The 25,866-nt window shown below is 33.6% G+C and overlaps 1 protein-coding gene across 1 annotated transcript; it reads left to right on the top strand.

Annotated features, from left to right (window-relative positions):
- The first annotated feature begins 838 nt into the window (after positions 1-838).
- Positions 839-7,719, top strand: LOC149803896 (galactose-specific lectin nattectin-like). Its single transcript, XM_089951456.1, has 4 exons — positions 839-1,437; positions 3,491-3,673; positions 4,188-4,416; positions 7,571-7,719. Exons 1-3 carry the CDS (start codon positions 1,095-1,097, stop codon positions 4,409-4,411), a joined length of 750 nt encoding a protein of 249 aa, XP_089807582.1. The 5' UTR covers positions 839-1,094; the 3' UTR covers positions 4,412-4,416; positions 7,571-7,719.
- Positions 7,720-25,866: the final 18,147 nt, after the last annotated feature.

Here is a 25,866-nt window from a genome sequence, read left to right as displayed (position 1 = left end):
TTAATTGTTTGATATCATTTAAGTATGGAAAGTAAATATTATTTAATTATCTGATATAATGTAAGTATGGACACTGAATCTAATTATCTAATTTAATGTATATAATTATTCTCCTAGTATGAACAAAAGATGTTTGACATATATAATTGATTCATTGATTTACCATAATGATCTGTAGTACAGCTAAGATACCTTCCTTTGTTGACTTTATGTTTCGCTAACCAAGTGTAGAACGGGGAACTATCCAGAACTGGAATTTTTTTGTGGGCATGCGCATTGGAGCTAAGGGAGGTAATTTTAGGCGCTACGATCAGTAACTCCGTTGCAACCGTTAAACCCCTATACCTACAGGTGTCCGGCGTTCCACACGTGCAGGTTCAGATCATTCTCTATGGAACGTTATTTTCTATATCGATCGCGAATAAATGTATTCTCAGGTTTAAATAAACAAGACGATTTTCCTAAATATTCGGAGCTTTTCTATTACCCTTCGAATATTTCGATCATATACTGTTACGGATTAGGAAGACATCCTCCGAGCTAAAATATAGCATATTTCATTATTTTATTTATACACGAACCGGTGTAGCTGTCTGCGTAACATCATCCAAAGGCGACATTGAGTGTGAACAAATACTAGACAAAAATATATATGAAGAGGGTACTCTTCTTACTCATCTTTAGACAACAAACAACCTGAGTCACGGAATCCTTAATCGATTTTGAGGTATACTTTTCACGACTCTCACACTGTTCCATGTACAAGATAATGAAGCGATTCCGGGTCACCAGTTCTTGTTTATTTAATGTTTTCAACTTTACGTGACACATGTCAATCGCCTCTTCAGTCTCAAGTAGGCAGAAGAAACAAGTATTTAACGTTGCAAGGTGGCATTTGTTTCCATTCAAAACACTTTGAGACAGAGCCACATATTTCAATCCATCCGTAGTCATTTTGTTTATAAGGTACTCTATTGTACCCTTTAGAAACATCATCTTTGATAATATTACATCAATATAACATTGTGGAGTGAAGCACACTGAGCTAATTCACCATTTGCTACTTTACACCGCTTCAGTAACAAGCAGGTGTAATGTCGTCCAGACCCTCATGCATTTTGCTGATCCTGCTCCACACGATTATAATCTGGACCGTTTATTCTAATGCCATCACTGAGAATGATCGCAGGGAAAACATGACGAAATCTCACGGTCGCAATCTGTACCAGTACTTTGGAGATTCTTCCTGTCAAGCAAACATCAAACAATACATAACAGATGCGATCAACACCGTGCTAGCTAGGCAGGATGGAAGTTTTGGGAATTTAGATGAAAAAATCAGTGCATTGTCTGCAAATATTGAAACGTTGGAGAGAAAGATGAATGACACGTTGCAGAGATGTACAATCAATGCAAATAAAGGATCATCGTGCTTTGGTAAGAATTTTACGCATCTGTATTAAGTACATCTTCAATAAAAAGATGAAGACAATTTTTAAAGAAAAAATAAAATTGTATAATGATTTTAGGTTAATGTATTGTGTTTGGGAACGCGAAAATGTGCTTTAATCAATACTTCTGATTATCGCAGAATTGTTAAAAGGAAACGGTACAAACATATATCTTGAGTTTGCTGCAGTTATTCTTGATAATATTTTATTGCATTTATAAACTCTGTTCTTAAGGATATTTAATGATTTTATAGTCTTAGTCGTATTAATAGCGTTATTATTTTTCTGACAAGAAAGGCAAATGCGCTGTAAGATAATGAAGTGCTAGGTTAAAACATTTTTAAGCACAACTATCTCAAGAAACCATTTGGATGGAATAATGGTTCAGTTTCATGGTTTTAGAGCATCACGGAAAGAGACAAAGGTACATTGCTGTATAACTTTCACAAATTAGAGGAAGTAAAAATAGACATACACGTCTTTCAGTTAATTGGAGGGACATATTTTATCACTGTTGTGAAAAACCACTATATTTTAGAAACTTTAATTTTGTTATGGTGTAGTAGTGCTTACTAGTGCCTTAAATAAACAGCTGATGCATGCCACTACTGATGTATACTCAAGAAATGGACATGAAATAGCACAAAGTACAAAAGATTTGCCTATTCAGAGCCGAATTTTTGCAGTTTGGCCATAACTATTTTCTGAAAGTTCAAGTATGATATTTTAAAATATGAAGAAAAAATATATGAAAAATAAGGGAATTGTTTTTAAAACAGTTTACCTCTACAGTTCAGAAAATTACAGATCTAACAATCGTCTGAGAAACTGATATCATGTGTAAGTTCTAGTGATGCACCTGAAACCAAAAACATACTAAAAACAATTAGAAGTATTTCATATTGCTCCTAGGAAATATATATACACCCATTATAAAATAACAAGGATAACATTTAGGGGTATGCCAAAGAACATATTTTGTTTAAAGTTTGAACATTTTACAATGTACGAAACTCAACAGACAAACCAGTATTTTATTTACAGGATCGAATGAAACATTTTGAGTCAATAATTGGCCTCTCAGTCTTTGTTTGTGATGGACGAATAACTTGGGTTTGAGATATTTTAGCAACATAATCTGAACAAAAATCATTCTCAGAATAATTTCTTGTCAATGGTCAATAACGCTCCTATGTTTGATTGACTTATTTTGATTAGGAATTTAAGATATCTGCATTAATATTGAAATAATTAATTAGTTTGTATCGCTCTATATTTGTCCCTAGCTTTTGATAAAAGAAATGAACAGAAATGTCTAAGTTCTCAAGCTGTATATAAAATGATTGAAGGAAAAAAACTTTCTTTTGGTCGGAAACATAACTTTGCGAATATAGCGATCGTTGATGAAGAGTTCTTACATGTAAGCCTCCAAAAAAAATAGCAGCGTTGCACAAGAATAAAATCCTGCCATACTGATCTGTGTGCCACTTTCTGTTAGATTGATTCTTATTCATGGGGCTGTACACGATTTTGTAAAATGTAAATTCACACCACCTCGTCGCACCTGGACTATTTAGTAAGCTGAACAAAAGGCAGCTTATGGTTTTGTGTCTAAGTAATTTTAACACTAGCGACACACGTAACGATTGAGTGATGATGAAAGTCTGTTTTGCTTGATATTGATTATTATACGAAATGGGGAGAGTATGACAATAATGAAAGGAGGAATGTACCCCAAACAACTCATGCAAAATCATGGGGAAAATATTTTTATGTCAGCAAGTGTAGCATATATGTCCACTAGATTTAAGATACTTTAATATTTTATGGTGTATTATTGTTTATTAGTTCACTTTCACAAATGAGTTGTTGCCGAACCCTATTAACCGGTTAAATTAAATGTATTACAGGTATTTAGTTAAGAAATTTGCTAACCGTTTCAGCTCTATTTATTACAATGATTCAACATTTATGGCAAAGTGCAAACAGCGAAATAAAAAAGTGAGTTGTCTTTAATGACTGATAAATGGTCTTTACAGGCAATGCCACGTGTCCCTCTGGATATGTCTATTATGAGCGAGACAAATTTTGCTTCAAGTTCCACAACGAATGTAAATCCTGGTCTGAGGCCAGGACAGTCTGTCAGCAAGAAGGTGGAGACTTGATCAGTATGAAGGCAGAGAACTTTGACTTCTTCAAAGATGTGTCACGATCGAAAGCCGGTAAAGTGTCAGCATCAGCAGCTTTATTCTTATTTACTACTGCTACGATTACTACGACTACTACTATGTAGTAGTAGTTGTAGTAGTAGTGGTAGTTTGTTATAGATGCTTAAGGAAATGTTTTGTGATAACATTATTGAAATCAAGGATATGTATTGCATTTAATGGCACGTCAGCACAAGTACATTCATCAGATCAAAAGCCATGTCTCAGAAATGCAAAGTCAGATATTTAAAAATAAATTATAAAGTCATAAGAGATACACTGACTGTCGATGTTATAACGTGTTTTTATGTTACTAGTGATATCGAAATGCTTGTAATTTTGGCGGTAAGAACATAATAACTTCCTTTAAGATTAGTTGCATCACCCACAGATAGATATATGAATATATATATTTCCTTTTGTGTAAAGTGAGTTGCAAATATGTGTTGGGATAAATGAGAGTGTAATATCCACTACATATCTGCAATAAGTTTTTTCTAAGATATATTCTGCTAACTTTCGGTATTAGGAGCAAACTGCCTTGACGTTTGGGTTGGTGCATCGGACATTTCATCAGAGGGACAGTGGTACTGGTTGAATGGTGAAAGGGTTACCTCTGCTTTCTGGATCCCAGGTGAACCCAACAGTTGGGTAGGAAACGAGAATTGCGGCTCGATATTGGCTAATTATCAGTACAACTTAAATGATAACATCTGCAGTTACAGCAATAGCTTTATTTGCCAGAGAGTTTGAAGCACGTAAGGCATTTTATTTAACTCTTATTTAAAATACTAAAAAATGAACAAGAATAAAGAGTGAATAAACCATACATATATTTAACAAAATCATTAGATAAAAGAAACTTTACTTTCATACTTGACATATTTTACGTGGTGGAAAGGGAATAAACCTACATATCACTAGTCCAGGTAAGTTACATGTGTTTGGAAAGTTTTGCTCACCGTTTCAGACTATTTCTTAAGTGAAAAACCTTCTCACACATAGAATCAGTGTAAACGTTCTTTAGTACGCTCATGCCATCTAACGACATACAACAGTGTCGTGTCAGTCCCATTAATTCTTTGCTCAGTGGTCATATATATATGTTTGTGAGAGAAGACAAAATGCAATTTTAAAATGCTACTGTGAAATAGTGATGGCCACACAGTGCTCGTATCTAACGAAAAATTAGAGATATATGCATTTATGGTTTAAAGTAACGGGCAAGGGTATTGATTCCTATTGGAAGCATTGAAGTAAATGCATGTACTAAAATAAACCAAAAACTATTATAAAGATGTAAATAATGGAATGTTTATTAGCAATGATCTCAACTCCGTAACATCGTTCTTTGTGGATGTTCTGTAACAAAATCTGGGAAGATATCGATCTTTTAGAAATGTGCAGAATCTCGTCATGCAAGTTTCCCAATCTCCATTTAAGGTGTGCCATACTTTACAATACATTATTTCTTATTAAATAGCTTGGATGTTTTGGAAAAAACAAAACTTCGAATATCATGTTCCAATTTTTAATTGTCCTTAATCAATTGTTTGTCCGTTAAGGTAACACAGTGGTGGGCAGTTGGTAAAATATTTCCAGATTCTCTAAACTTGTTTACCATTTAATATCTGTAAAATAAAAGATTTTACATTTTTGGCTCCAATTCTTTCTGAACGCATCCTCATAGGTCATATGCATAGATTTTTGGTGCAGCCAGAAGTTTTCCGAAATCATATGGTTTTAAACATCGAATAACGATATATGGCATATATTGAAATCGCATGTTCCATTCTTGTTTGCTGGTAACTGATTAAATTAAGTTCATTTTATTCTGGTTATCAATTTGCAGTCTTTGCTAGCCAAGGTTCCGATATTTCAACCTATATACACCGTGTCGGATTGATCAGATATTTCAGTGCTTCTGGTCTATGGAATTTATCGGATGCGGTGGCAGGCCACATCATCCAATGAAAATCAAGTTGTTAAAATTTTAACCCTGTTCCTACATTACCGAAGTATAGGGAGGATACCACTGAAGTGGGCTCATAAGTAAATGATTTTCCAGTGTTTGCACAAACACATCCTTTCCCTGAAATAAACTTGTAATGTTATGTTCAGGTATGTGGCCAGACCTTCGATGTTAAATTTACAACGAATCCTTTTGAAGTCAATTGCCTGCGCCATTTTTGGCTGATGTACAATGCATCGCTGTTATAAGTTATTGGTTAGTTAGCATTACCTACTAAGAGAGGCGACTTGTGAAATTCAATAGATGTCGCCAGGGCAACGAACTGAAATATCGGATTGATCCTCCAAAGTGTAAATAAGTAAATACATCAGAACCTTGGCTAGTCAAATGTCATTTTTCCTGCATCAGACAGAGCACCCTTGTACGAGTTAAACATTATATTTGTGCTGTTCCCGGTAGGCTGAGTATTACTCATAATAAATAAATAAATAATCAGAAATGAATTTGTCCCTCTTGAGTTTAAATATAATAACACTTTACCAATATGTACGAGTTCAGTCACAAATTAATTCAAACATTTGAAGAAAATAAATCGGCCATTCTTAAGACATTTTCAATGCTCTTTTATTAAGCAATATCCATTGTAATTAAAAAAATAATTCTAGTGTGCATAACGCAAGCAAGGAAATTGTACATGTAATTTACTTTTGAGGAATTTCGATTGAAAATCATGTAATGGCAACATACTCCCCCAGTTTCCTGAGTTGGATGCTCCACCTCTGAATGACGCCGCTTGGGGTCCACCACGCGTTACAATATCATAGCCTCACCGCGGTTTCACGAGTGTAAAGTACACACCGGTGATTTAAGAATAAAGTCATTGGGTATAGAAGGATTTGAACTATATCAGTTCTCGAAATCGAAACCGCTTATTACGATACTATCCATCAAGGCAGGATGTGCAGACATAATGGTGACATCGATCTTTCTCCTCTTTCGAGCGCTCATCAGATAAGTTCATCCCTGAAAACTAAATCTTTAAAAAAAAGAATATGAAACAGACAAATATTCTAACATTTCGCTATTAGGATGGATTGATATGCCATTGTTCAATATTTGCGTGTTGCAAACGACGTGATAATCATTATGCTTTCTATGTAGAATACTAGCAATTTACATTACGCTTATACAACGACTTCGTTGCGGATATAACATACAGAATCAATTATTCATGATGCAAAAAAAGGAATCAATGAATTGTTTCAGAATAATAGAGCAGCTTTAAACCTTCGCTAAATCAAGAGGAAAAGTCCTTTTTGCCATTGGATGCCACATGATAAAACATTATATGAAGCTTTATCTGTTGTTCTATTGGCTGATTCTGTAATTTCTCTTCAGAAGAGTAAACAAAAAACACTGCTCTGAAGCTAAAAAAGATAACGAAGTAGAAGCAGGAAGATTATATTTTAATATTGCATGAACTATGAATAAATGCATTAGAGACTTGTTTGATGGGTGCTTGGGATGGAAAAACCATTGGGTGCAAGAGATTCCGAGTAAGTGATATGGTTTAAGTGTTCGGATTTGAAATACGATGAAAGGCACATGACTGTGACGAGATTTGTCTTTGTTCGTAATAAAGAAGTACATTACTTGAGTAATGATATACTTTATTTTTTCTTTGTTTATAAAACAGCTCAAAATATAATTACGCACTGGTAGCAAGCCACTGCATTACACAATTTCCGTGCGCCACACTTGTTTCAGGACATTCAGATGAGAAATGGCGCTCTCATTTCAATCTACTGAGATTTGATGTGCTACTTTATATCATGCATTACGAAATATCTTGTTTAATGGAGCATTGGCATTACGAATCCAAAAGAGGTGCTTGAAAATATTACGATATGCAATACTTTTCTTTGGAATTTCCCTTTCAGTCTCAACATTGAAGCGAGTTCAAGAGCCGGCATCCATGATGCGCAAGACAGGATTGTGACAGTGTATATGGGTTTCTTTTTCTTGATGATGATTAATTTGGAGAAAACTCCTAAATACTGGAAATTTGTAATAAAAGTATATTACAGAATTTACTTGTCAATTTTATTGTTTAAATTCAGCTTGAAGAAAAGTTGAAGACATAAATTAATTGCAGTTCATTTAGCACAATTGTTACATATGTTTGATATATAAAACTGGACAACCCGTCTGAGCGAATGGTTTCTCATTTAAACCGCGTCGTAAACACACTTACCGAGATAGCAGCATCACCTGATACATACTGATTGATGCCAACATAAACAGTCCTGTCTTTACCTTTACAATAACATATGACTCCATAGATCAAATGTCGGGATTTGCTTTTCATTTAGAAATCTAATATTATTGAAAACTACGTTATCAGTTGTATCGGGTTAGACCATCATTCCAGTTTTATCAGGGTACACCATCATTCCAGTTTTATTCCAGTTTCGTCTGGTTAGACCATCAATGCAGTTTTATCGGGTTAGACCATTATTCCAGTTTTATTCCAGTTTCATCGGGTTAGACAATCATTCAAGTCGTATCGAGTTAGACCATCATTCTAGTTTTATCAGGGTAGACAATCATTCCTGTTTTATTCCAGTTTTATCGGGTTAGACCATCAATGCAGTTTTATCGGGTTAGACCATTATTCCAGTTTTATCGGGTTAGAATATCATTCCAGTTTTATCAGGGTACACCATCATTCCAGTTTTATTCCAGTTTCGTCGGGTTAGACCATCATTCCAGTTTTATCAGGGTAGACCATCATTCCAGTTTTATTCCAGTTTCATCGCGTTAGACAATCATTCGAGTTGTATCGAGTTAGACCATCATTCTAGTTTTATCAGGGTAGACCATCATTCCTGTTTTATTCCAGTTTTATCGGGTTAGACCATCAATGCAGTTTTATCGGGTTAGACCATTATTCCAGTTTTATCGGGTTAGAATATCATTCCAGTTTTATCGGGTTACACCATCGATGCAGTTTTATCGGGTTAGAATATCATTCCAGTTTTATCGGGTTAGGCCATCAATGCAGTTTTATCGGGTTAGACCATCGTTCCAGTTTTATCGGGTTAGATCACCATTCCAATTTTATCACTGAAACTTTCAATAACATTTATTAAGCTCCGTTGGACCTTTACTGTACAACCGCAATTATTTAAAGAGTGTGATTATTGGTTTACACGCTGATATATAGTTTTTATATAAATGAAGCTCATTTTTAGTATTGGAGAATTTCAAGCGTCGTTAAAAGTAGTTTTTTAAAATTATATTTTGACTCTTTGTCTCAACGTGGTTGTTTTGTAATCATATTAGGCGCCTTGTCTCTAGTAAGATTAATCGAAACTATTGTTCTGATTTAATTTAGCTAATATTCTGAAGGAGAAGAAAATATTATTAAATTAATATTTCGAAGTAGAAGTCCCTATCAGTTTCAATATATCTGAAAAGAACATTTTCTGTGTTATGATAGGCTGTGCTAAACATGCTTACAAATGATTGTTAATTGTCTTCAGTAAGACGAAAATATTCCCAGTCAGTAAGGGTACAATTTTCAATATTATTTTTCTCACTAGCCAGATAAATTTGATGATTATTAACATTCACTGTTTAGACAATACTACCTTCATTTCTCACATGAACAATGTATAGGCAAATGAGTTGACAAATCGAGAAACCTACCTCAAAAGTTAGTGTTATAACTAAATAGTTCAGAAGAACATTCAACTATACCGCCATCTGAGATGAGTTTTGCATTTACTGACCATTTTATCAATTAGCCTTCCATTCATAATCTGAATATTACAATGTCTGCATACATGTATTCGGCATAAGCCAAAAATTGTTATACGCTTTATTGTCTTCTGTGTGACTCAGCACAGAAAACGTATCTGCACCATAATCAACGTTGCATCAAAACGCCAATCAAGTGTATCCTCATGGATAACATCTTCACAATTTGTCATTCTAGTATTAAAATCTCCCGATAAGAAAAGATAACAAAATTTAGGTTTTGACTTTTGATTGTAAATAATTATTCACTTAATATTTCAATTCATTCTTTATTACTATTTTTATATGTTGGAGAATATTCTAGGGAAATGTACATAAATACAATGATTGTATCGTTACAGTACTAAAAGTTGATGACATAAATAGCAGAACTATACAATCATTAAACGTATAAAATACTCTTTTTGCAAAATCTCTCATTACAACAAAGTTGCAAACAAAAATGTTATTCCTTCCGAATCCCTACCTTCACCCACATTTTTGCAAACAAAACAATGCGACAAAATCATCAAAAAAATATATATTTTATAAATTTTATTAGATATCTTACCTTTATCAGCTATCTTATACAATTTATTATATATCTTTTAACTTTGAATTTCGGGCTGAATCTCGTTATCAAAAAGTCGCTGAGAGCAGACGAATCCATTCATGAAAAATAAATAATATTAATACAAACAAACAATTGACATAGAAATCAGGACATTATGAAAAATATACTACAGTCTTCGTGGGTATTAGAGAGCTGAAGCCGACTTTAAAACTTTGGAAAGTACGACAACGGTCACACATCATATTGCTCAAACATGGTTGACCAAGCGAGTGGCAAATTGACCTACCAGTACCAAGAAAATTTCACGTGGTTGGTTTGATGCCACAACACGCAATGAGGTTCATCAGGCTGATCCCTTTTCTCTTGCACATGATTGCGTCCGTGATTTTGGCGCACAAGTGCGCCTATAAAGTACTAACTAACCATTGACAGTGTTGCCAGGAGATACAAAGAAGCTGAGACGTTGACATAAAAAGATTCTGCATGTATTGCAGATACACCCGAATACATTAATGAACGTTCACCACTAAGAATTCCACGATTGTTGCAAGTTGATCCTGGTAAAGAATTTATTGGAGCTGTGGGTACCTTTTTGTCCAAACCCCGTGTTTGATTTCTTGTTGAGCATTTTAATATACCTCGTGACCAAGCTATTGTGGAACGATTTAATCGCATGCTTGCGGAACGGTTATTCGGTCATCAGTAGCGCAGGAAGTTTTAATGAGGTATCAGAGTGCAATGCAATCACGATATATTTTGTATACTGTTACGTGTTTTGGCTCTCATAACAGTAACAAGAAAAGAGTGAAACAACAAGCTTTGTAAACTTTAACAAATAATTTATTTCCCTGGAAATAAAATGTAAGAAAAGGAACTTACGGTTTTAAGAATCAAATCCAAAGATAATCCAAGAATAATCCAAGAATTAAAAATTAGGGGTCCTAGTAATAAAATGTGCCAATGAATTTGAGTTTGAGTCCCGGCGAAAATCTACAATGGAAGGCGATGACGTAAAATGTAGTCATTATAGCACTGAAGTGTAAACTGTTCTTTGTTATATAGCACAGGAAATAATATTCCGCTTTTTGAATTCCGAATAAAATTTCAATAAACGTCTTTTTGGAATTTTGTATGAGCACTTAAATATTCTCCAGCGAAAATAATTAATTTCTTAGAATGCAAATAATTTGAAGAAAAATTAAAATATAACTCCAACTGGTCACAACAGAAAAAAAACACTTTAATATCTAAATGTTTAAAAGCCCAACTGAGATTAATTCTCAAAACACCGATATTAAACAAGACCATTGCGCAAAACTGATGCCCGTATGTGGGTCACGTGATCACTTTCCAGCACATGATATACGCTTTACATCAGGTACTCCCAACAGAGCCTCGATTCCACCCTATAAATATACATTAATAATGAATACAGAAAGAAGTTGTTTACTCAAACGGTTACTATTTCTGTATCAAAGTCAGGAACTAGGTCAATATAAAGATACAAGGTTATTTTATTAGGTGTTTCCGAAAAACAAACGGTCAGGTCAAACTACTTTCTGGAAAATGTTAAATTCCTGTCAACAAAATTACATTACTATAACATGTAATGAAATAATAAAAAAATAACAAACAAACAATTAAATTAAATCAAATATAAATTAAAACGAAACTACATAACACTTCTCCACATAAAAAAAGAGTTATATGATAAAGCTTTCTTTTTACTATATATTAATTATACATGAGGTTAAAAACAAATAGGAACTCTTATGAAAGATACACAGTGTACATGAAATAATACATTTCTATACACGGGAAAGAGCATCTGCTTTTAAATTACCTTTTCTCTTGATGCGCTTGATGTCAATATCATATTCATGTAACAACTAACTCCACCTTTGTAATCTTTGATTTTTATTTTTCATCTTGCAGAAAGAAAGGGGGTTGTACTCACTAAACACAATAATCGAAGAAGGAGCTGAACTAATGTAAACTTTAAAATGTTATAATGCCAATATCAAAGTTTAACATTCCTTCTCGATTGTTGAGTAATTTCTTTGGTGCATATTTACTTTCTTAGAAAAATAACACATTGAATGACCAACATCGATTTCGTCTGCTTGAATCAAAACTGCTCCATTCCCGACATAATTTGCAGCAGCAGACAGTTTAAATGATTGGCTGAAATTTGGAGCTATAAGAACTGGCGGAACAGTTTTTAACTTATCAATAGCCTCTTGACAATTTCAGTCCAAAGAAACTTGTTTTTCTTACTCAATACATTTGTCAAGGGTTTACAAATTATAGAAATATTGGAACAAAATTTCAGATAGTATTCAACCATATCTAAAACTCGCATCAGTTGCTTTTTACTAACAGGCACAGGGAATTCAGAGATACCCTTGACCTTAGAATATATAGGTTTAACTTGTCCGTGTCCCACGATATGTCCTAGAAAAGTTACACTAGCGCGGCATACCTCAATTTTGGATCAATCAATTGTTAAGCTTGCATCTGTGAGCCTGTCTAAGAATTTCCCAATTGTTGCTAAATGTTCCTTCCAGGTGTCGTTGTAGATGACGACATCATCGATATAAGCATCACACTTATCTTACCAGAGGTTACCATATTCATTAGACGCTTAATAGTACTTGGCTACCCGTTCATCCCAAACGACATTACTTTATATTGGTAAAGTTCATCTGGAGTCACACATATTGAAACTTCCTTTGCACTTTCCGTTAGTGAAATTTGCCAAATTCGTTTCAGAAGGTCAAATTTGGTGACATATTTACCATTTCCGATCTATCAATACAGTCATCGATTCTTTGTAATGTAAATTAATCTGTTTTTATCACGCTGTTAACCTTCCTATAATCAGTGCACATACGGAATTTTTTTTATCTTGTTTCGGAACAAGTCATCATGGTGAACTCCAATCATTTTAACTGGGCTCTATAAAATCATTCTCCAGCAAATACTGATTTTTTTCCCCAAGTATTCCTGTTTGAAAGGGTTCATCCTGTAAGGATGATATTTCACAGGTTTAGAATTTATAATTTCAATGTCATGGAAGATTTTGTTTGTTCTTGTAGGAACATCTGGAAATAATTGCTCTTATTCAAATAATAACTGTTTAGATTCGATTCTTTCTTGATGATGCAAATGTGAAAGTTTCTGGTCCAGATCTTTCATAATTTCTGAATTCCAAAGAGTTGTCGTTCAAATATCAGCAGAATCCAATGATATTTCTTCACTTAAACCTTGACTTCGTGGCACAAGTACAACTAAATTAAACGAATATTTAACCTGGCTATCCCTTTCAATATTCTTGTTTTATATGTCTATGCGGCAAAGTTATTTTTGTTTTCGCCTCCCAGAAGTATTATTATGTAATTTAAATCATTTGCTTTCCTGTCAACTGTGTAGGGATAATTGGCCCGAAGAGGATTTGGTGGTAAGGGGAAGAGACCCAGAACTCTATCACCAGGTTGAAACCTTCTTTCTTTTGAGTTTTCATCAAATCTTAACTTCATTTTTGATTGAGTAGAGTGCAGATTTGCTCTTGCAACCTCATAAGCCTTTGTCAACATATACTTACAAATGGAAACATAATCAAGAAGATTAGTTTCAGTATCTTCATTAGAAAGAAGTTTCTCTCTCAACTAGTTCAATGATCCACGCACAGTGTGTCTAAAAACCATTTCAACGGGACTGAAGCCCAAATATTCTTGAACTAATTCCCTATAGCAAACAATAGTAAATGAATGCCTTGATCCTAATCTTAACCTGTATCAAACAATATGATCGAATCATATTTTTCAAAGTCAATGAAACTTTTCTAATCACATTGCAAAATTAAATCCAATTGACTTTTTTAACTGAATTTTCCGGCACGTCAATTGAGCTATATTGATATTGATAATATCTGGTTCACCTATATTACGCAAGGTACAAAAGGGCAAAAGGCCCTGTTATGTCTCTACTGTATTAAATAATCATAACCGATTTCTAACCAGTAAGCATGTCCTTTCAGAGCCAAACGTAAAGTGTGCATTTTATTCAGTGTCGGAGAAAAGCTCTCTCTCTGTCTCTCTTTCTCTCTCTCTCTCTCTCTCTCTCTCTCTCTCTCTCTCTCTCTGTCTCTCTCTCTCTTTCTATGGTAAAGTGAATTCCCGGTTTTGTAAATAACAACAACAAAACAAACCAAATCAGAATTGTTTTTAATCATGGAAAGCATATTACTTGAAGGCATTCATGCATGTACAACAAACTAAATAAAAGATTACACAAAGAAACTGTAAATAATATATCTTATTTGTTTGTTTTAAACTTTTAAAATGTAGTCCCATTTCTAGGACTATGGTCTTATCCACATCATTCTCAGTCTGTTTGACGCGTCCTGACCACCCGGTTTAAAAAACAAAAGCCATCTATTATTCATAGATGTCATGCTGCAGTTTTCAGATACTTTAAGATATTTGACACTATGTGACATGACATATGCTAATATGTCTTTAAACCTAATATATAAATACATATTTACATAAACCCTTTTAACACTATGATGTTCATTTTATCGACCCGCTTTTAACATACATGCTTACGCAGGTCATATAGATAAAGACTAACTCTTAAATGATTTTTGTTTGGTTCATTTATGTAAGCAACAACTCACAATATTTCCCCTTCCAAAATATATTTTTGTTTAATATTGTTGCACGACAATGTCTATTAATACTTTTGAATGAGACTGTTGTTTGATATTGTTGAATGATATTGTGCCAGGGAAACATCCACAAAGGTCATGTGTTTTCTGTCTTTTTCTGTCTCATAAACGGTCTGAAATCTTCAATATTTCCTTTTTTGTTTCATCTCACCTTAATAATAAAATGCTTACAGTAAATCTCGAGGTTTGCCAAATGTATGGATATTTTGCATAATATTGATTTTCTTTGTGACTGCTGATACACAGATGGACAATCCAAAAGTGCATATTTTTCTTTTGATCGAAACAATATTGATATTCCTTAAACAACAATCCTGCCTCAAATGCATTCCTTTCTGTTTGCATTTTCCCTTGTAACTTTAAATGAAGACTGCTAACTGATAAATCAAAACGGAATACCTGAGCATGAAATTGCTCTACTTTGTTATTTCCATATTTTGTTTTCGTGAAATCTGGGTTGCCTTTAGTAATTGTGGACAATAGTAACGATTTGTTTTGGCAAAATCCATGTTCACTCTAGATATCATGGATGTTACTCTTTTAACCATACTTTTTTTAATCAATCTTTTTATCTTCATTCCCACCCCTCTCCTTTGTTTTGTTTTGTTTTTTTTGTTTTTTTCATTTTGTTGTTTTAACAATTTGTATTGCAATCTATTAAATATGTTCTGTTAATGCAGCTGGTGATCTGCATCTGTTATTTCACTCAGACTTACACACACACACACACACACACACTCTCTCTCTCTCTCTCTCTCTCTCTCTCTCTTTCTTAATACAGTCGTCACTAAAACGTCATTATAAAAGTTTGCATTTAAAATCAATGAGTTTAGTTGAAACACATCTATAAGTGTCATATGATATCCATGCGAACTCATTACTTCAGCTATTGTAGGAGAGATTTCAGAACAAAACAAGGAGAGAACGAGTCATCTATACGAAGTAGGATTTTCTTGTCTAATGTTTCTGAACTTTGCCAGTTTATTAAAGAAAGGAAACCATTTCTAATATAAATATGAAAAATATTATTGTCGTTTACAGATAATAATAACAATAATATTTAACGCTTTCTATTAAATTATGTTACGAGGCTTAAGAAATCAATGTGGACGAAATTAACTCTGCATGATAGACCCTGTTGTACTTTAATGCATTTCTTCACACATTTTTACACATAATCGTCCATACTGAAAAACCGTTTTATTATCGCTTGTATAAGATCGTTTGTATAAGGGTTTGGTTTCGTTCTGTTTCATTTTGGTGGTTTACGGCACATCAACACAAATAGGTTATTTAGTGTCTTGGCAATTGGATTAAATTTATGTTAGGTAACAGTAAAATTGTGTTTATAAACCTTTTATTTACTGATGCGTCTTCAGTTCAAATTGTAACAAAAATAACTTTTAAAAATACGGTTTTTACTGTACTGTAATGACGCGGTGTTCCAAAGAAAGGGATCGTTTACAAATGTTGGATACAACGTACATCGTGTCTGCTGAATAGGAAATGTGTATGCTTTTGTTTCTAACATAAACAATGAAAATTAAAAAGATAACTGTTTTTACATAAGTTAGTAACCAAAAGGGTTGTTAAGTCGTAATAGCACGTGAAATGCATGCTAGACAATATATGCCAATATGTACGTGCATCCTGCACATGTTTGTATCATTAAAATATTAGAGCTTCTAAATGCTAAGCAGAGAACCACGGTTCGACTCTTAAAAGAGGCCTCTTTTCTTTCTTCAATGAGCTTTTCTACAGTGAGACAAACACCTCCAGTCTCTATGCACTTTTTTTTAACATTTTCAGTATGATCATCTAATTATTAAGTGCAATTTTATATTAATTTGTTGGCATTTTGATTATGCAATGGAAAACTGCACAGTCAACCGCAGAACGGGAATGTTTGGAGTTTAATGAGGGCTGTAAGGAGAATGCGAACTGATGCGGTGACATTCATTGGTGTATATTGTGACGTATGTTTAGTTTGTGTACTTGACTTTTGTCCATGACTGTAGATTGTACGTAAACATAAGAATTATTGGTAAACAATATATTTACATACCTAATTTTTACCCATGTTTCATTATTATATTTCAAGATAATGATCATTTGTATACAACGTGTTTATTTGGATTTTAGTTCCAATTCACCTGAGTCGTGTTCAGAAAAATAAATCGGTCTTTCATCGCCTGTGAAACTCTCAGAGAAATCATTCTGCCTAGTATTTTCATATTTGTCGAGTAGATGTTTGTCGAATTCATCCATATCTCTTTTTGGTCAGTCATCACAAGAAAACGGAACCCATTGTGCACAAACATTCATGAGCTTCAAATGATTCTTCAATATATTAAAACCAGCTGAAAAAATGAATGTCCGTGATAACAGAAACGTCTTACACTGTGTACTCGGCATCTTTATCGATTGGCTCCATTACAGCAGCCACTGCGCCCTCACCAATCGCAGACGATGTGTTCCAGCATGTGATATGTTAGAGAGTTGTATCTGCAAACGTATCGCGAGAGTACACTAAAACAATACGTATTTTACAGTATGTTCTCCACACTGTAGCAGAATGATTTTTCTTCTCTCAAACGTTACGTCATTGTTATTTACCTATGTCACATCACAAATATATACCCATATATATCGATCGCGAATAAAAAGAACGCATGCAAAATCATGCCGGAAATATCTTTATATCAGTACATGTAATTTTTTATTATGTTGTATTGCTTACCAGTTCAACCTCTGTAAATGAGTTTAACCGGTTTTGGTTCTCGAGATGTATTACGGGTATCCGTCTAAGAAATTTGCTTTGCATATTTTAGTACAATGATTCAACATTTATGGCAAAGTGGAAACAATGAAATAAAAAGATGAGTTTCATTTAATAAATTATAAACGTTCTTTGAAGGCAACGTCACGTGTCCCTCTGGATACGTATATTATGAACGAGACGAATTTTGGTTCAAGTACCAGAACGAATATAAATCCTAGTCTAAAGCCAGGACAGTCTGCCAGCAAGAAGGTGGAGACTTGATCAGTTTGAAGGCAGATAAATTTAACTTCCTCAAAAACGTGTCAAAATCGAAGGCTGGTAAAATGTCAGCATCATCATCTTTGTTTTATTCTACTAAAATTACTAATACTACGACTACCACTAGTACTAACAGTAATAAGTAGTAGTAGTAGTAGTGGTAGTTTGTTTTAGATGCAGCAGGAAATGTTAGATGAGAACATTATTGAAAGCAGGAGCATATATATATATATATATATATATATATATATATATATATATATATATATATATATATATATATAAGGATAAATATGTATAATATTTAACGGCACGTCGTCACAGTTACATTCAGCTGACAATAGCTATGTTCTATAATGTAAAGTCATATATTGGGAAAATAAACTATAAAGTCACAAAGGGTCCACAGACGATCGTCATCATAAAGCTTGTTTACGTTTCAAGTGATATCTAAGTGCTTGTAATTTTGGCGGTATGAACAGAATAACATTGTCTTAGAGAAGTTGCGTCACATATAGATAAATGAATAGATATATTTCTTACATTGTAATGCGAACAGTAAACAGGTGTTGGGATAATGAGAGTGTAATGTCCACCACATAGCTGCAATATTGTTTACGTTTCAAGTGATATCTAAGTGCTTGTAATTTTGGCGGTATGAACAGAATAACATTCTCTTAGAGAAGTTGCGTCACATATAGATAGATGAATAGATATATTTCTTACATTGTAATGCAAACAGTCAACAGGTGTTGGGATAATGAGAGTGTAATGTCCACCACATAGCTGCAATATTGTTTTGTTTAAAACTATTCTGCTAACTTTCTGTATCATCTTGAAGTTTAGGTAACTGCCATAACGTCTGAGTTGCTGCAAAGGACATTTCATCACATGGACATTGGTACTTGTTGAATGGTGAAAGGGTTTCCTCTCTTTTCTTGACCACAAGTGAATCCAATAATTCGGGCGGAAATGAGCATTGCGGCGATTTACTTGCAGCCCTATCAGTACAACTTGAATGATCATAACTGCAGTAACAACGGAAGTTTTATTTGCCAGAGAGTTTAAAGCAAGCAAAGCCTTTTATTTAACGATTATTTAGTATACTAAAAAATAAACAAGAATCACGAATTAAATCAACCACATTTTTTTATATACAAAATCATTAGAGAAAACGAACTTTGTTTTCATGCATGACATATTGCACGTGGTGGCAATGGAACAAACCTACATATCAGTAGTCCAGATACGTTACAGGTGCTTGGATGTTTTTGTTCACCGTTTCAGACGTATTTCTAAAGAGAAAAACCTTCTCAAATATAGAATCAGTGTACACGTTCTTTAGTACACCCATGTCATCTAGCGACAAGCATTAGTGTCGCGTGAATCCCATTAATTCTTTGCTCAACGCTCATATATATCTTTGTAAGACAAGACAAAATGCAATTTTAAAATATTACTGTGAAAATGTGATGGCTACACTGTGTTCGTATTTTAGGAACAACTCAAGATTTAGGCACTTATAGTTTAAAGAGACGGATGAGGATATTGATTCCTTTTTGAAGTGGTGAAGTAACTGTATGTACCAAAAACTACTATACAGATGTAAATAATGCAACGTTTATTAGCAATAATCTCAACTTCGTAACATCGTCCTCTGTTGATGTTCTTTAACAAAATCTGGGAAGATACCGATCTTTTAGAAATATGCAGAATCTCGTCAAGCAAGTTTCCCAATCAGCATTCGAGGTGTTAACACACGTTACAATGCATTTGTTCTTATTAAATATCTTGGATTTTATTGGAACAACCAAAACATTGACTATCTCGTACCAATTTCTGCGGTATTTTGTAATTTTCCTCCATCCCTTTTGTGTAAGTTTTTGGTGACATAATGGTGGAGAGTTGGTAAAATATTTCCAGATTATCTAAACCTGTTTACTATTTAATATCCATATAAAAAACGCTTTTTAAAGTTGGTTTTACTTCTTTTTGCACTCATGTTTATAGTGATAGGCAAAAATCTTTGATCCAGCCAGAACTTCCAGAAATCATTTGGTTTTAAACATCGAATAAACGACATATATTATATGTTGGATTCACATGCTTCTCTGCTGATAATTGATTAAATTGAGTTCACTATATTCTGGCTATCAAAGTGCAGTCTTTGTTAGCTAATCTTCTGATATGATAACTTATCTACACCTTGGAAGAGCGATCCGATATTTCAGTGATTCGGGTCTGTAAATTTCACGGTACGCAATAACAAACCAATGTATCGAATCAAAATCATGTTGTTCAAATGTGAATACTGTTACTCCATCATCGAGGCAAGGGGGAGAACACAACTGGAATGGACTCATAAATAAGCGATTTTCCAATGTCGGACAATGTTAGCATAAATACATCCTTTCCCTCAAATACAGTTGTAATATCTTCTTCTAGCATGTGGTCAGACCTTCAATATTGAACTCACAAAGTGTCTTTTTGAAGTCAATTGCCTGCGCCATTTTTGGCCGATGTAGAATGCATCGCTGTTACACGCTATCGGTTACTTGGCATTACATAATAAAAGAGGCAACTCGTGAAATTCAATAGATGTCGCTAGACTGATATATCGGATCGATCCGCCAATGTATATATAGGTTGACATATAGGAACTTTGGCAAGCGAAGATGTAAATTTTCCCCGCATCATACAAGATAACCTGTCCGGAAGAATCATGATTTGTGTGCAGTTCCAGGTAGGACGAATATTACTCACAACAAATCGATAAACATTATGAACAGAAATTAATTTGCCCCTATAGAGTTTAAATATACTATCTTCTCACCAATATGTACGAAATGAGTCACAAATTAGTTCAGCCATTTGCAGAAAACAAAGAAGCGATTGGTAAAAAATTTTCAATGCTATTTTATTAAGTGGTGTAGACATCGAGATTTCTCCTCTTGCCAGTGCTCAGCAGATAAGTTCATCGCTGGAAACTGAATCTTTCAAACATATAAGCTAGACAAATATGCTAACATTTCACTATCAGGGTAAATAGAGATCTCATTCAATGTTTGCGTGCTGCGAATGAAATGCTCAACAATATGTTTTATATGTTAAATACTCTTTTTTAATTATCGCTTGCACAATGATTTCAGTGCGGATGTAACACACAGAACCAATCCTTCATGATGCGAAAATATATAGTCCATGAATTGTTTTCATAATAATAGAGCAGCTGTAAACCTTTATTGAAACTAGAATAAGTTGTTAGTGGATGTCACATGACAAAAAATATATAAAGTTTTAACAGTTGTTATATTGGCTGATAAAACTAATCTACTGTAATTTTCTCTACAGAAGAGTAAACACAAAACACTGTTCTGAACCACTGGGAATGGGTAGATCAAACACTGTGTGTGTGTGTGTGTGTGTGTGTGTGTGTGTGTGTGTGTATGTGTGTGTGAGTGAGTGTGTAATTAGCCTTGAATAGATAACGAATTACAAGTAGGGAGATGCCATTTTGACATGGCTGAACTCCTAGAAAAGCCTTTGAAACTTGTTTGATGGGTGGTAACGAAAGTGTTAGCATGGGTGCACGAGACTCAGAGTAATTGAGCTGGTTTAAGTACTTAAATCCTGAAGTACGATGAGTGGTATATGACTGTGCCGAGATATGTCTTTGTTCTTACTTAAATTAGTACATTACATGAGCAATGACATACTTTGTTTATTTTAATTAAACAGCTACAATTATAATTACGCCCAGGTAGCACGTCACTGCATCACACAATTTCCGTGCGCCACACAGGTTTCAAGACAATCAGATGGGAAATGGAGCTCTCGTTTCAATCTACTGAGATTTTATGTGCTACCTTTATACCACGCATTACGAAACTTCTTTTACGAAGTGTTGGAAGGACGGATCCCAAAGGAGGTGATATTAAACATTACGATATGCAAATAATTTTCTTTGGAATTTTCCGTTGTCTCAACACTGAAGCGAGTTCATGCGTCTGCATCCAGAGTGCGTAAAACAGGATTGTCACAGTGAATATGGATCTCTTCGGCTTGAAGATGATTATTTTGGAGAAAACTTCCAATACTTGAATTTTTTCATCTCTTTTGGTTCGAGATAAAACCGTCTTGAACAATTTCCTTCACGATTTTATCACGTGCAGATATCATGATCAGTCCGCACTCGTAAAAATCCAGCTAGTGAAAAAGTAAAAATGTTTCAAAGGTACCCTACATTTTGGTATTTTTATTCTGTCCATGTTTTAAAAAACGAAATTTCCTATACTTAGACTTATCTGGAAATTGATTTGCCTTTCTCTGGATCTAATTCGAAGACAATTTGACAAGATACATTAATTGTAGTTCATCTAATAAAACGTTTAAAAACTTTTGATTTGTAAAACTATACAGTCTGTCTGAGCGAATGGTTTCACATTTACAACGTGTCGTAAACACACTAATCTAGATACCAGCATTACCTGATGTGTATCAGCATAAAACAGTTATGTATTTATATATTAAAAGAAAACATCTAGATCAAATTTAGGGATTTATGTTTCATTTCGAAATTAAATCCAGTACAAACTAAGAATGGAACCTTAAAGTTATTGTCCATGGACTGTATAAAATATTTGCTTCTGAAACCTTATGGTTGGGACAGATTTTAACCCTGAACCCATAACTATTTACACAAATACGTTACTGACGATTGTAGACGTCTACGGTCTTTTTAAAAAATATCATCGGTGGTCAAGGATTCCCTGGGAACATTTTCTCAGCCTTAGTAAGGTAGGCAAACATTAGTCAACAAACTAGGCATCATATCAGCTTATATAAAACATCTTAAGACCTTAACATGTGATCTCACCAATTCTACACGATACCGGATATAATTAATCAGATCTTTTATAAAATTTATAATTTACGTTAAACTTTTAAGAATTCTTATCAACTGCATATTATATATTGTATAATGAATATGATGCCAAGTGCCGTTTCATCTTATAAACAAATAAAATCTACTACAAGTTTATAACGTATTTTTTATAATCTATAATATATCGGACAGAGTTTATAATATATAAAACGTTAAGGATATTGGAATTAACTATGTTTAATATATCTTTTTAAAATATTTTATAGAGTTGAGCGAATTCATTGTGATCTTTATTTGACACCATCTAAAATATAATATATCTTATAAACTGTATTAGATGTTTTATAAACTGTATTAGATATGATAGATATTATAATGCTTTATTCAATAATTAAGGCAACCGGTCAGTAATACAAAATACAATACAAGCAAATATTGTATGCGCAATAGTGTATACCAAATTATATGTGGCGTTCCAATTGAGTATATATACATATTTTCCGATAAATAATCATTGGCAAAATGTTCATATATTGGCACGTTACATGCCTAATTGGTTTGAAGCTATCGTAGATTCAGAATCGTGCAATTGTTATTCTGCTATACTCTTACATATGCTTTGTCTGGCTACGACCGTACATGTGAAGCAGAACCTTAGATTAAACATCCAAAGACCGCACACATTTATGATATTACTATAATTTACCTGTTTAAGATAGTACATACTGTTTTATTGGCTTGCTAAAATGGAGAGCTGTAATAAAATGTTTTAGAACATTTTGCCGGAATAAATGTACTTTCGACATGCAGGAATTTAATTACTTTCCAATATGAAACAATTTTCAAATAATTTGTTCAAGGGCATCTATCCGCTTTCAGATGTTAGAAGGTATTCACGTCAACTTGGATATATAAATATAAACAATATAACAAGTGAGCAAAGAGCGATGAAGAAATATAGACATAGAAAAGCGTAAAATGTGATATATATATATATATATATATATATATATATATATATATATATATATATATATATATATATATATATATATATATATATATATTGAATCGAGTTGTGAAGTGTTGTTTTTATTTAATGGCTTGAATATTAGTGCACTGCTCAAAAAGGATCTTTAGTTCCTCTTCTCAAAGTACACCCCATGTATCTCTACGCAATGTTGTGTTTGATTATCCAGTTGTTAAATGCCACTTGCATTCACGTTCTGGTACGTTGTTACACTTTTAACCACATAGTGGTCGTCTGCTCTTTTGCGAATCTGTTGATAACGGGATTCAACTTAAAACTCATTTGGAGCTAAGCTAGGGATGTGCTGAAGATGTAGCAGCAAAGTTTTAATATTGAACTTTTTCAATAGAAGGATACCTCGAATACCAATGCTTGGATGGGTCTTTGGTCAGTGTTCCAAAGCATTTGACAATATTTTGTTGGTACAGAATTGTCCAGTGATACTAGGATAATCATGAACAGATTTCACGACAAAACTCTCTTGACATTCATACTGTGTCCAGCCATTTCTAGCTTCTGTTTGCTTTCTCCGATCGCATGTGACAATTGCATCCAAAGGTATTTGATAATTCTTTTCTTATGTGTCGAGTAGTTGCTTGGCGGTTTCATGCGGGATTCACCTTGATTGATTCAAAATGATATTTCGATATGTTAAAAGCAGCAGACGTGAGAAAATACATTCCACGGTGTATCAAGCATCTTCATCAATTGCCCCTACATCGAATCCACTTCTCGCACACGAATCACATATAACAGTATTTCAGAACATGGATAATTTTCCACGAATCGTTGATCATATGTAAAATGATTAAAAAACCTAAACAGTTCAGTCTTTTTTGAAAAGAACTAAGATGGTAAATATATATATAATCCTCCCACCTTCGTCCATTGCAGACACTTTATATCGATTTCTTTACCCTAAAACGTAGGCATGCTAGAGGAAATTACCAGGAAATCATTAACCATCTTTCTACAGTTTCAAAGAATATGAGTTTCGGTTACTTTGGTTACTCAATATTTAGTCGGTCAAATAAACAAAAACTGTAAATTGCAACAGTTGCAAAATAGAGGCGAAATTGAAAAGTCGGTGAAATACTGAGTTAAACAATTGAAAAAACTAGTAAATGTTATACATATCCATACTGTGTATTTAACGTTTGGTCTATTACCGTCGGTTGCAATGAGCTCTAAATAGGTTGTTGACATGTTTTAATCTCAGTGTTAATAATACACCGGTTTACAAGTTTAAGGTAACTTCCCATTGGATTATTCAGTCAGTAGGTTCTGTTGAGACGTAGGGATGTATTGATAATTATGCCATTAGAGGTATTTCTAAATAGATTAAGTAAGAACATATTAGTGCGTATAGCCGTATAGTGTACATACGCACGAAGAAGTGGACAATTAATTCATTCCTAGTATCCTATGTTCGTATTTAAAAATCAGTATGCATATGTATTTAATGCTGTGATTAGATCTAACTTGAGAGGACAAATTAGCTTGAGTTAATCGCTGCAATTACAAAGTGCTATTTGACTTTAGGACTAAATTACTAATTTGGTGTTATTGTGAATTCATTTAGAGACATTGTGGATTATAATACGTCATTATGATACATCCAATATGTTAGCACATCAACATTATTGCATGCTAATGATACATCAGCACATTCAAGCTACAGCGAATTCATTCGGAATACTCTTTAAAGGACTTGTGATTTTAAGAACTATTAGGTATTTAATTCAGATTACCATAAGTTATTTTCAAATTTTCACTATGTATTTTAGGGTATTAAATTATTTATTAAATTTTACAAAACTTGTATAGTTTGCAAATTTAAAATAAATACACTGTGCATTAAGAGTTAACGAAAATGAATATCGTTTCAACAAATGCACACATAGAAACTAGACAAAAAGAACAGACGTCTAATTTGTCACTAATGAGAACAATCATGATGCTGCTATGATCTTAAAATCTATCACTTATAAAGAACGAGAATTTAATAAATGTGTATCGGTGCCATGGGGTTTCATATGCATATATATGCAGCAAAATGATCTACTTAAACAATACATTAATAAGCACAAATTTTTCCATACAAAAGTGTTAAATCACTCATCCAGAGTAACGTATTCAGGCATATGCAGTTGATTTACAACTTTGATCCATCC

This window comes from Sinohyriopsis cumingii, chromosome 3, assembly GCF_028554795.1.
Source record: "Sinohyriopsis cumingii isolate HCF-2022 chromosome 3, ASM2855479v2, whole genome shotgun sequence".
Lineage (NCBI taxonomy): Eukaryota > Metazoa > Mollusca > Bivalvia > Unionida > Unionidae > Sinohyriopsis > Sinohyriopsis cumingii.
Note: the sequence above shows the minus strand (reverse complement) of the source record. Positions and strands in the feature narration are given on the sequence as shown.